The sequence below is a fragment of the Pan troglodytes genome, chromosome 20, assembly GCF_028858775.2.
Source record: "Pan troglodytes isolate AG18354 chromosome 20, NHGRI_mPanTro3-v2.0_pri, whole genome shotgun sequence".
In the NCBI taxonomy this organism is placed as follows: Eukaryota; Metazoa; Chordata; class Mammalia; order Primates; family Hominidae; genus Pan; species Pan troglodytes.
In genome coordinates, this window is record NC_072418.2 from 3,934,331 (window position 1) to 3,946,939 (window position 12,609).

Sequence of the window (12,609 nt, forward strand, 5' to 3'; positions counted from 1 at the left end):
GGGTGGGCGGGACGGTACCCCTGGGGGTGGCTAGGTGAGAGGAGAACACTCTGCCACTTCCTGTGAATCCCGAAAGACTTCAGAATAAAAAGTGGATCAACTTCAAGGACGAGGGCCCAAGAGAGTAACAGAAAATTCACCAGAGAGCCATTCACAGGGTCAATCCCCTTCCGAGAACACCACCACCCTCTATTAAACGAGTGGCAGGTGAAAGGACACGATCTCCGTCACCTATTAAATGAGACAGGCTGTGCTGTCACCACGTTGGCCAGGCTGGTCTCCAACTCCTAGCCCCAGGTACTCCTCTTGCCTTGGCCTCCCAAAGTGCTGGGATTACATGCCTGAGCCACCGCGCCCAGTCAGTCACAAGGGACGTTTTCAACGTGAAAAAGCATCCAGGGACCTAGCAATCCCACTCCCAGACACGCACCCGGAGGAAATGACCCACGCGCCAGGTTCTCCCGGGCTTTCCTCTTAAAGCAGAACCCGGAGGTGCCGTTCTGTGGATTTTCACTCTGAGCGTGTGTCACACTTACAATCGCACGGACAGAGAAAGCGACGGGGAAATGAAAAATAGGAAAGAACTTTCCTTTGGTCTGTCAATAAGCAATTTCCTGGTGTCCCCCGTGGCCTCAGAGCCTGTCTGTCTTGGCAGAAGATGGGCTGTCACTCAGAGACCTGTGCCTGAGGGTTTCCAAAAATGGGAGGCGGTGGGCGGGAGAAGGCGTACAAAAATTATTCCCGTTTTAAATGTCTTCCGATCCAGACAACCAGAAAATCTTGGTTTCCTATTCGTTAATCTCTAATGCCTTTTTTGTTTTGTTTTTGTTTTGAGACAGGGTCTGGCTCTGTCACCCAGGGTGCAGGGCAGTGGCGCAATCTCAGCTCACTGCAACCTCCGCCTCCCAGGCTCCAGCGATCCTCCTGCCTCAGCCTCCCGAGTAGCTGGGACCCCAAGTGTGCACCACCACGCCCAGCTAATGTTTGTATTTTTAGTAGAGATGGGGTTTTGCTGTGTTACCCAGGCTGGTCTCTAACTCTCGCGCTCAAGCGATCCTTCCGCCTTGGTCCCCCAAAGTGCTGGGATTATAGGCATGAACCACTGTGTCTGGCCCTTTTCTGTTTGTTTGAGTTGGGGTCTCTCAGTCACCCAGGCTGGAGCGCAGTGGCTCAAACACAGCTCACTGCAGCCTTGACCTCCTGGCCTCAAGCGATCCTCCTGCCTTGGCCTCCCAAAGTGCTGGGATTAAAGGTGTGAGCCACCTTGCCCAGTACCTAACTCCTCTCTCGACACCAATTTTTAAATATTTATAAATATCGAAGAGCAGGCAGACCCTTCACAGGGGAAAACTTGTGTTTAATTAATTTTCAGGGACACCTTTTATTCTCACCTGGGTTTCTGGTTCTCAAATCTAAAGTTTCCTGCGAGGTGACTTAAAAGGGAGCTAGAACAGGGCACATGAAGAAGGGGCTAAGGTGGAGAACGCGGCTGGGGTACCCCATCAGCCATCAGCGTTGGGGACTCCTGGCGAAGGGTGGCGTCCCCGAAGCCAACTAGGCCCCGCCTGGAAGGAAGCTGCACCCACTGTTCCAGGAAGAAGCCGAGGTTTGGGAAGGGATCCCACAGCTCCGGGGCTCCATCCTGCTGATGAGCCCCAACCTCCCCTCTTTCTGGGTCCTCGGAGAGAAGCGGGGAGGGGGGAAACGAGCTACTGCAGCTCCTGGGCCCTGCCGGGATCCCTCCGCCCCTCGCACCCACCGACTCGCTGAACCTGACGATGGAAGAGAGCAGGTGCCCATCTTGCGGGAGCTTCGGGAGGGCCACACCTGGGGCCAGCGCCACAGCCTGCAGGGGCCTGGGGGAGTGGAGGCAATGAGGAGGGTGCCACCAACTCAGGCCTTGGAGCTCTGCATCCTCCACCACCCCTGGGCTCAGGCGGGCGTTAACTGCATGGACTGAACGGGGAGGGGGTCACCCCTCTGTGTCCAGGAGCTGGGGGGTCCCAGGCTGGAGCAGCCACATCACGTCCCTCAAGGGCAAAAAATGCAACATACTGGGCCTCACTGGGCCCTCCAAAGCCTCCACCCTAATGTGTGGGGGGACAAGGCGAGACCCTCCCAACCTGCAGCATTGGGGCAGGGCCGGAGCACAGGGCGAGACTCTGTGGGAACCACAGAAAATACATCTGCAAACATTGGCAGGTTCCTGCTGGGACCGGGCTGGACGTCCAGGGAGAGGCAACCCAGAGGGAGCATTCTCAGGGCCACACGACCCACACACCACAGCTCTGGTTACCCAGGGACCAATCTCACAGCTAGCGGTCCGTGCCAGGGCTGAGGGGGTGAGAGACGACAGGGGACGAGGGAAGACACCTCCCACCCCACCCTCCCCACCAGGCCCTGCTGTAAGCCCACCCAGAGGCCCAGGAGAATGAGAGTGGACGGCCTTGGGAGTTGCGCCTCCTCCTCCAGGAAGCCCCCAGGGCCTGACCCTCTGCCTCACACAGGGAAGCATTAGCATGTCCAGTTCCTGGGGCTGTTTCCGGGGGGCTGGCAGGGTGGCGTTTGGGGATTTCCACGCCTCAGGGAGCATATTCCGGCCAGCCCTGCGGCCACTTCCTCACTAGAGGGGAAGGCCAGTGTGAGGCAGTGGGGGCAGCAAAGCGATGTCTCTCCATGTGGGGGTGCAAGTGCCCAAGTACAGACCCCCCTTTGCCCACCGCTCAAAATCCCGACACTCCAGCCAGGGCCCACCCCTGGGGGATTCTGGAGATAACTGCAGGACGGCGCTTTCCACCCAGATCCCGGAGGCAGGAAGGACACAGCTTCAGAGGCCCCAACTCGAGGCCCCCACTCCCCGGAAAGATGCTGATGTCCACAAAGAGACCCGTGGCTCTGAAGCAGCATCGGGGGCACCCGCCCCAACCTCCCCCACCAAATCCTGTCGACAGCCAGCCTGGGCCGCCCAAATGCACATCAGACTAGACCCTCTCTCCATTCACAACCATCCAGGGCTCCCCGCTGCCCCTGCAACGAACACAGCGCCTCTAGCCCGCCCCGCCGGACGGTCCCACCGCAGGGCGTCCGTACGGGCTGCTCTCTCTGCCTGGCAAACTCCTCCCCTCATGCTCCCATGGCCCCCTCCTCTCACCCTCAGGGCTCTGCCCCGACACGCCCTCTGCGGGGACCTTCACTAGAAGTCCCGCTTTGGGGCAACCTGGCCCTCGCTGGGTGTGCCGTGAAGCCCTGCCCACGCTCCAGACCCCCAGGACCCCACGTCTCCCCTATCTGTCCCGCCCACTGCTGTGTCATCAGCGAGGGTGACCCGCTCATCCAGGTCAGCCTGGGATGTTTCTGCTTTGAGCACTCAAAGCTGCGGGTCCCAGGAATTGCCCCTCAGTCCTGGGCAAACCACAATGGCCGGTCACCCTGGTGCTGGGCCCTGCATACAGCAAGCGCCTAATACCTGCTTAAATGAAAGTCGTCGAGGCTCACAAGGTGGGTGGGATCCAGTGAGAGCCGGGATCCCGCACCACGCCCTCTCCAGAGCCTCAGTTTCCCCCTTATGGATTCACTGGAGAAACGGATGCTCGAGATCCCCACCCACACACAGGCCCAGCTCCAACCCTGCGCCTCAAGGCAAGCCCCACCCAGCCCCCAGACCCAGGCTCCAGGCGCGGGACGGACGAGGGGACGAGGGGCTCGGGCTCCCAAGGCAGGTCACACGGGCAACGGCAGCTGATTTCAGGGGTCTTCAGGCTCGCTGCCCCTGGCCTGGCCTGTGTGGCCCTTTCCCCATTGTCTCCCTCCTTTGCTGCCCCAGCCTCCCTCGCCCCACACACTATCTTCAACAGACCCTTGATCTCCTCACTCCACGAGCACCGGCAGGAAGGCGGGGTCCTACCTGAACCTCCGAACTGCGCCCCGGCCAGGGAGGCGGGCCGGCCCTTCCCGTTGGTGACAGGCAGCGGGAACATCTGCAGGAAGGGGAGGGGAGACGTGAGCGGGGTGGGCGGCAAACCAAACCCTACAGTCCCGGGTTCGAACCCAAGCTGGGAGCAGAGCTGGGGACACCCGGGAACCTGAGACTGCGCTCCATCTAGGCCCGGCCCGTCCTGCTCCGCCCCATCACAGACCAGAAGACTCTGAGGACTCGCGTGCCCTCAAGTGACGGTGCACCCTGGACACCCACGCCCAGGGTGAGAAAACTCCAGACGATGACCCCGCTGTACCGCCAGGCAGAATCCCTGCCGCTGAAAACTTGCTGTTCCCCCTGCCTTTGCTCTGGGGGGAGGGGTATCCCATTAGGTGAAAGATACAACTTATCAATCAGCTCTTGACAGTGATACAAAGTTGCTTTACATTTCAGCTCTGAAAAGTGAGAGGTTTACACTCAACAGGTGGACATGTGGAGAGTCCCCGGATGCCTGAGCCCTGGCTGACTCCTCGTTTCCTGTGTGTGCACTGGCCCCGCATGGCAGGCCCTGGAGCAGGGGGTCCCTGGAGCAGGGGGTCCCTGGAGCGGGGGTCCCTGGAGCGGGGGTCCCTGGAGCAGGGGGTAGGGCCCAGTGTCCCCCTACCAGGGCTGGGTATGGGTTTTCTTGGCAAAAGGGGAAGCTGAGGCTCAGACAGGCAGCAGGTCAAGGAAGACACGGGATGGAGCCCCGGGCCCGGCAGGAAGCTGGAGGGGCTGGGGAGAGGCTGCACCCCACAGCTGATCCAGCTCCTGGGTGCTAGGGGTGTGGGACTGCCACCCTCCCTCCCGCCCGGCTCACCCGTACCCAGAACACTAAGTCCCTAAAGATTAACGGGCTCAGCGGCATTAACCGGAAAAGCCAACAGCAACAAACCCTTTTGCCACAGAAAAAAACACAACAAGCCTCCGCCCTGCCCCAAGGGGCTGTGTTTTAAGGCTCCCATCGGGGCTTAAGTGATCAAAGTGGCTGGAATCAGAGCCAAGGGCTTTCTGAGGAGCAGCCAAGATCCCCAACACCTTCCCCAGCCAGCCAGGAGGCGAAGGCACAGCGCCTGTGGCCACGATCCACAGGTCCAAAGGGGACCCAGGAAGTGGGGTTGTCCCCCACTCCCTGGTCCTGCAGAAGGGGAAACGGAGGCCGCATTCTCACCTGGCCCTGGAGAGGAAGAACGGTCTTGCGGGTAGGGGTGGCAACCGCGCTGAAGGCAGTGTTCGCCCAGGACCGCACCCCCTCCCGCAGGCTCAGGCGCGCCCAGCCTCCCCTGGACCCAGACCTCCAAGGGCCAACCTCCCATTTGGGAAACAAAGGCCTGCTGTGGGGGACAGCCAACTGCGTTTCTATCTGCTTTGTCCCCTAGGACACCAGGGCTGCACCAACGTGCCACAGGTCACAGGGGTACCGGGCTGTGTCCTGTGGGCTCTGCAGGCCTCATGAGCAGCCCAGAACAGCCCCCGCACCCCTTGGAGCATCAGTTTCCTCTTCTGAGAATGGACCGAGGGCTCTGGCTGTGTGGGACGTGGTGAAACCCAAAAGCCCATGGGAGTCTCGCACGCGGCAGGGCCTGGGGAGCTCGCTTCCAACAGCCTCGGTCCTAGGGACTCGCTCCCCCCCTTCATTCCTGAAGCCCCTGACTCAGGCCCAGGGACTGCCTGGGACCCAGGCAGGGCATGTCAGCCCAGGCCAGTGCCGGCGGGTCCTTGGTTCCAGACCAAAGCTAGCCTGGGTCGGGGCAGGACAAAGGCGTGCTGGGAACAGCCTGGGTTAGCGTTCTCCCTCGTATTTATTTGGAGTTCCCTGTTCTCTCACTTTATACGCATCTGGTCCAGGGAAGTAAGTGCTTCCCCTAGGACCCAGCCTCGGCGGGGGCAGTAGGCAGGCACGCAGGAACAGAGCGGGGATGCGGGCAGTCACAGGGGCTGCCTCTGCCTCCCCGTCCTGGCCAGGGAGGTGGAACTCCACCTCTGGATAAAGCCCAAGGGGGGACGCCCGGAGAGGACGGGCACCTCGCCCCTCCCAGCCTGTTTCCTCATCTGGGAACGGCTCCGACCCGGGATGGGGAGACGTGCTGAGTGGCTTGAGGTGAGGAGTCAGGTCCTGGGGCTGAACCTGTGCCCCCTCCCCCCAAACGCTGGTCTGTTCCAGCCCAGCGGTCTGTGACTTGTCAGTTTAACAAAAAACAACCCAACTGCACCTCGGGTTACTCAGCCAGGGAGGCAAAAATAAAACGGGGCTTAAAAATACCAGCATGGCCCTTCCGGAGCCTTGGCCCCTCCGGCCCTTGGGCTGTTTTTTTCCGCAGGGTGGCCGGTGTTGTTTCAGTTTGGGGACTTTTGTTTTTGACAGACCTCAGTGGCCTGTGCCTCATAGGCGGGAGGGTTAAATTCAGACTGAAAGTGCCCTCCCCCAACCTGTTTCAACCCCAAACGCTGCCACTGGGCATGGGGTGGGGGGAGCAGAATTTAAGGACATCTGTAGACAGGCCAGAAGAAACAAACCAAGGTCCCTGGGCTTCTCCAGGAACCCATAACACATGGCCCCACTATACCAGCAGGCAAACCGAGGCCCCGGGCCTTTACAGCACCCGGCAGCGGCCGGTATCCCAGGGGGCTCCGGCATTCCAGCCTCACTGCACCTGCCTGAACTGTGTGACTTCTGAGGACCAGCACCCTCTGAGCCTCCATTCACCCAGGTGGAAAATGGGCCGTACAGGGACAGATCCAACCACCTAACACTCTGAAGAAGCCGCCCCGCCCTCCCCACCGGGCCTGCCTGCTCCGCAGTGATAACCGTGGCAGTCACAATGGTGGCGCTGCTGTCTGCTCGGTGGCCCATGAATTCCCACTCAATCCCAACCCAGCCTCCTCCTGGCCCAAGCTCGGCTTCTGGCAGCTTAACTTCAGCACCCACGTGTGACTAATTAACCACACAGTCAGTTTCATGCCCGTGTCCTCTGCCCGCCAGGGGAGTCCCGTATGGGGCAGGTCGTTGTCTGCCCTGTTCACGGAGGGTCGTCCGCTCAGCACTGGGCACCCCCTCCTTTTCTTCTTCGAGGAAGGATCTTACTCTATCGCCCAGGAAGGAGTGCAGTGGCGCAATCACAGCTCACTGCAGCCTCAACCTCCAGGGCTCAAGTGATTCTCCTTGCCTCAGCCTCCCGAGTAGCTGGGACCACAGGCATCTACCACCACTCCTAGCTAATTTTTTGAGTTTTGTTTTGTCTTTTTGAGAAATGGGGCCTCACTATGTTTCCTGGGCTGGACTTGGAACTCCTGGCCTCAAGTGATCCTCCCGCCTCAGCCTCCCAAAGTGCTGGAATGACAGGTGGGAACCACTGTGCCCAGCTCCCCTCCCATTTACTGAAACAGGGTCTCCAGGGTCTCACTGTCAACCAGACTGGAGTGCAGTGATCTTTCACTTACTTTTAATTTTTGTATCTACAATGAGGTAAGCGACCCTGATCAGGCCCATTTTACAGATCAGAAGATCAAGGCCGCATTTTGCTTACCCAGCCAAGCTGGGGGCCCAGGACCATGCCCCTGAGGACTCAGTTTCCCCATCTGTAAAGCAGTAGGCTGTAGCATGCTGCGTCCGGGCAAAAGCCCCATAGCACACGCGCTGCCGTGCGGTGTCAGCCTCCTGCCAGAGAGCGGCCCACTCCCCCAGCCCCACCGGGGCCTCCCATCCAAACAGCTGAGGCTCCATCGCTGAAGTATTCAGCAAACACTCTCCCCTGAAAACCTTCCCGTGAACTGTGCGGGCAAAGGGGTGTCGGGGGCTGGGCAGGGGTCCTGGCTCACCATGCTGAAGTCCAGGAGGTCACTGAGCTCCTTGTCTGTGCCCACAGGCGCCATCCTCTGCGGCTGGTTCATTCTCCTGGGGCCAGGGCGGGCACCTCAGGCCTGGAAACCCTGCTTGGTGGATGTGGGGACAGATGGACAGGGAGAAACAGGGAGGAGAGAAGAGTTGTGAGTGACCAAAGCACAGAGTGCTAAAAGCCACCTAAAAAACCCTCAATCGCCCTGGGGTCTGAGTTCCAGCAGAGCCCTGGGGGCACGGGGAGCCCTGGGAGCAGGCGCAAGGAAGCTGGAATTCCAGAGTCTAGGTCCCTGCAGAGTCCTCCCCAGAGGCCACAAGGAGTCTGAAAAATGGGGGGAGGGTGTGCAAATATAAACTCCCTAACTCCCCCAGGGACCACCAGGGCATCAAGTTGCCAAGTTTAAACTGCACGCAGGGCAGCCAGAACCTCTCCTTTCTCCACCTCTCTCATTTCCAACCACCCCCGGGCTTCCTCTGAGGCCCCCCTACCCCCGGGAAAGGGATGAACAGCCCGACCCTACCCCACCCCGAGGGAAATTTGGTGATTCCCCCCTCCCCCAGCAGATGGCACAGCCCGTTGAAGACCAGGTCGCCCCCAAATTCAACATGAAGGAAATCCACAAGTCAGAAAACCACGAAACTCTTTTACAAGCTTCAAGACTTAAAGTGCCGGGGGTGGGGGGGACACGCATCCTATGCAGGGACCAGCAAAGCTTTCCTCCACCCTCAATCTCCCTCCCCCCAAGAAAACCCCAACAGTATTCAGGAAAGAAAAAAAAAAACAGTCCTAGATTGCTTTACTGTCGCGATGTATCCGGGAATTATTTTTAAGCAAAACTTTGACAACATCCCTTGCCTGCCCTCCACGAGCGGGGAGAGCGTCCCAAGACCAGGGTGCTCCCGCGTGGTCCCAAGGGGCTCCATTCTAAGATGGGGGATGGGGGATCCACCTGCCAAGACCCATTCCACCCCCAGAAAAAGGTACAGAGAAAAATTTCCATTCCAAAGAAATGCACTCCAGGCCCCTCCAGTCTCGACTTTCCCCAGGGGTCCCCAGGTGGGGACGGGGGCAGCCCGGGAGACACCTCCGAGGCTGGGGGTGGGGAGGAGCCTCCGAGGTCGAGGGAGACCCAACTTCAGAAGCAGAGAAATCCCCTCTTTGTCTGCCAACTGGAGGCCGGGTGTGAAGCGGGCGCCCCAGCGCAGCCCCTCCCCCGCTCAGTTTTTTTCTTTTTTGGAGGGCGTGTGAAACTGACTTTTTTTGAGGACTACGAAACCGCACTTTTTTGTGGGGTAGCTGAAACCGATTTTAAGACAGACTTAGTTGGGGGGGGGTGGCGAGCTAAAACGGGCATTCTACGGGAGCTGGAAGACTTCTGGGGCGTCCCAAGGACTTTGAGAGACTTGGAGAATGTTTGAAGCCACTTTGCACGGCGCCGAAGGCGGGGAGCGCGCTGGAACGCCTTTTTCCCGGGGGGAGGCGGCCCGGGAAGCCGGACCCCCTTCCCCCCGCAGCCGGTGCAGGCGGCGCGGCCCGGGAGCCTTTGAAGCTCGCAGCGCGGCCGCCGCCTCGCCCCGCATTAACGCGGAGCAGATGTTACCCGCGCGCCCCCCCCCCCGGCCCGCCCGGCCCCGACCAGCGCCTGCAGCGCGCGGCACCTTCCCCGCGCAGACAAAAGGACGCCCCTCCCGCGCGCTCCCCCCACCAAACTCCGGCGCCCGGGCCGGGCCCCCCTCTACCCGAGAAAGGGGGCGCCCCGGGGTCCCCGTGCGCCCGGGCTGGGGGGGACGGTCCTCGCGCCTAAGTTGCACAGCCCGTCCGGCGCCCCCCGCGCCCCCGCCCGGGGCTGCTTAAAGTTTCCCGAAGTGCCCGGCCCGACGGGGGCGACGCGGGCCTGGCGAGCTCCGGGCTCCTCCACGTCGCCGCCCCCCCGGCGCCGCGCGAAGTTGGAGAACAATGACTCCCGGGCCGCGGGGCGCCCCCCGACACCGCCCCCGCCCCAACTTCCTCCGCGCCCCCCCCAACAAGCGCGCGCGGGGCAGGCCGGGGTTCCCTGGGCACAAAGCACGGGGGTACCGGGCGCGCCCCCCGCCCCCCGCCGGGCTCACCTGCTGGGCGCGGCCGGGCACGCGGCGCGTGAGGGGGGCGGCGGCATGAAGCGGGGGGGGCCCCCCCCGGACAAAGGGGCGTCGCGGCCGGGCCCCCGAGGGTCGCGCGTGGGCGGCGGCGGCGGCGCGCGTGGCCCGGGCCCCTCCCACCCCCGCGTGGCCCGTCCCGCGGGGCCCGTGCGCGCGGCCGGCCGGGGCGCCCCTAGGGCAGCGGCGTGCGCGGTGCCCGCGGTGCCCGCCGCCGCGTCGGCTCCGGCCCGCTACGCCCGCAGCCGCCGCCACTGCCTCATCTTCCTGCGGCGGGAGACATGTTCCGCCCCCCGCCCGCGCCGCCCCGCCCCGCCCCGCCCCGTGCAGGCCCCGCCCCTGCTCCGCCCCCGAGTGCCCCGCCCGGCGGCCCACGCGGATCCCTCCGCCACCTCCGGGTGGCTCGGGCCCGAACGCCCTAGCTCGGCCTCTCGAGCACCCTCGTGAGGACCCCGAATCCCGTGAGGTCCAGAGCCTGGGAGCGGGGACGCGCAGAGGAGGCGGTCGGGCCACGGCGCGGGGAGAAATCACGGACTATCCCCGTCCGCGGAAGCACACACGAGCTGTGCGCTTAGTCCATGACGCAAGCGAGTAAGGCCCGTGAGATTGAAAGCTAAGGCAGAGCAGTCTGCTCAATCGGAAGCCGCGAAAGTCTGATGGGCGGGGATCCTAGCCATTCGTGGTGAGGCCCCGCCTCCTTTCTTCTCGGCCCCGCCCCCTCAGCAGAGGCGGGACTCTGCGAGCGAGAGGCCGCGAGAGGCGGCCGGGGTGGGTCCTGGAGTTTTGTTCTCAGGTTGGCGTGGCCGCCCGCGCGGAGCCTTCTGCTTGGTTATATTTGCGTTCCTCGGGCCGGCCCCGCGTGCTGAGTGGTGCGAGCGGGTATCACGGCCCCGAGGGGGCTACGTCAGACCCATTTTCCCGGCGGGAAAACCGAGGCTGGCTCCGGCTCTGGGTCAGAGAGCCCCGCGGGGAGCCTCAGCGGTGCCTTTGCCGACTTGAGTCTCCGTCTCGGCATCTGTGAATTTGGACCTGACTTTGGACAGAACTCAGGCCAGATCTGGCTTCCTGATTCTTAGTAGTCCGTGTCTACATTTTAGTAAAAAGTGACCCCGCCTAGGATCGGGCGCCGTGGCTCCTGCCTGTGATCCCAGCGCTTTGAAGGAGGCCGAGGCGGGAAGATCGCTTGAGGCCAGGAGTTCGAGAACAGCCTGAACAACATAGTGAACCCCCCCCCCACCCACACCCGTCTCTAAAAATATTTAAAATAATAATTTAAAAAGTTGACCGGACGCAGTGGCCCACGCTTGTATTCCCAGCACTTTGGGAGACCAAGGCGGGCAGATCACCTGAAGTCAGGAGTTCGAGACCACTCTGGCCAACACGGTGAAACCCCATCTCTACTAAAAATACAAAAATTAGCCGGGCATGGTGGCAGGCACCTGTAGTCCTAGCTACTCGGGAGGCTGAGGCAGCAGAATCGCTTTAACCCGAAAGGCGGAGGTTGCAATGAGCCGAGAGCACGCCATTGTACTCCAGCCTGGGCGACAAGGACGAAACTCCGTCTCAAAATAAATAAATAAATAAGTAAAATAAAATAAAAATACAAAAATTAGCTGGGCGTGGTGGCATACACCTATAATCTCAGCTACTCGGGAAGCTGAGGCAGGAGAATCGCTTAAACCCAGGAGGCAGAGGTTGCAGTGAGCAGAGATGGCAGCACTGCACTCCAGGCTGGGCGACAGAACGAGGCTCCGTCTCAAAAAAAGAAAAAAATAACTAAACAAATAAATGAAAATAACACAATCTCCCAGGGCTCCCTGGGGCCCCAAAGGGAAATTTACACTCCACTCCCAGCCTGGGAAGATGCCACCATCTTGCTGGCCCGCTTGGCTCCAGCCATCCTGCCCTCTGGATGGTCCAGAACTTGCTAAGCTCATCCCCACCCCGGGCCTCTACGTTTGCTTTGTCTTCTACCTGGGAGGCTTTTCCCACCCCTATCTGGAGGCCCTGAGTCATCACAGTTCAATGCTGCACCTATGCCAGGCCGGCGGGGAAGCGGGGCCACAGGGGCCCCCCACCAAAGCCACAAGCCCCTCCTGCTATACACCCAAACTGGGCTGTCCACAGTCCGACCCTCCGTGCCCAGAGAGTTCCACGTGCCGCAGGTCTGGGGAGAGGGCTGTGGGTCCCAGGGTCTGCGCTGCAATCCCTCATCCCTCTCCACCTCACTGTGACCTCAGGCAAGTTCGTGCTACTCTCCGGGCCTCGGTTTCTCCATCTGGACAGTGGAAGGGGGGAGTCTGGCACACAGTAGGTGCTCACAGCTGATGCCTGCCTTCCTCAGCCGCCCCCCACCCCCGCAGAGGCCTCTCCGGAGCCAGGGTCTCCAAGCAGCTCCAATCCCACCCCAGCCTCCTCAGCCCCCGGCCCTTCCTTGTGGCCCAGCCCTGACCCCATGGGTCTGAGGGTGTCTGTGGCCGGGTCTGGCTCTCCCCATTCCAGTGTAGGGAGCTCACTGTGGGCCACTCCCCACCCACACTCAGGGTCCAAGCCATAGTGTGGCAGCCGGAGTCCTCCCGAGGAGCCCTTCAGTTTCACCCACGGAAGGGAAGCAACCATCCAATCACGGACTTATTATCATTATTATTATTAATTTTTTTTTTTTTTGAGAAAGAGTCTC

General features: G+C 61.3%; 1 protein-coding gene across 36 annotated transcripts in view; it reads right to left on the reverse strand.

Moving 5' to 3' along the window:
- Positions 1-10,217, reverse strand: part of TCF3 (transcription factor 3) — a 42,861-nt gene extending 32,644 nt beyond the window's left edge. For 22 of the 36 annotated variants that reach the window (XR_010153660.1, XR_010153653.1, XR_010153657.1 and 19 more), the window contains exons 1-3: positions 9,903-10,043; positions 7,775-7,885; positions 3,905-3,977 (exon numbers count right to left, since the gene is read on the reverse strand). Coding sequence is in view for 24 of the 36 variants with exons in the window: in XM_016934599.4 (XP_016790088.1) it covers positions 3,905-3,977; positions 7,775-7,846 (145 nt within the window). In the remaining 12 variants the exon portion in view is untranslated. Of the gene's footprint in view, positions 1-3,904; positions 3,978-7,774; positions 7,889-9,902 lie in introns of those variants that run through there. The other 14 variants (XM_054673961.2, XM_016934594.4, XM_016934596.4 and 11 more) reach the window with 9 other exon arrangements.
- Positions 10,218-12,609: the final 2,392 nt, after the last annotated feature.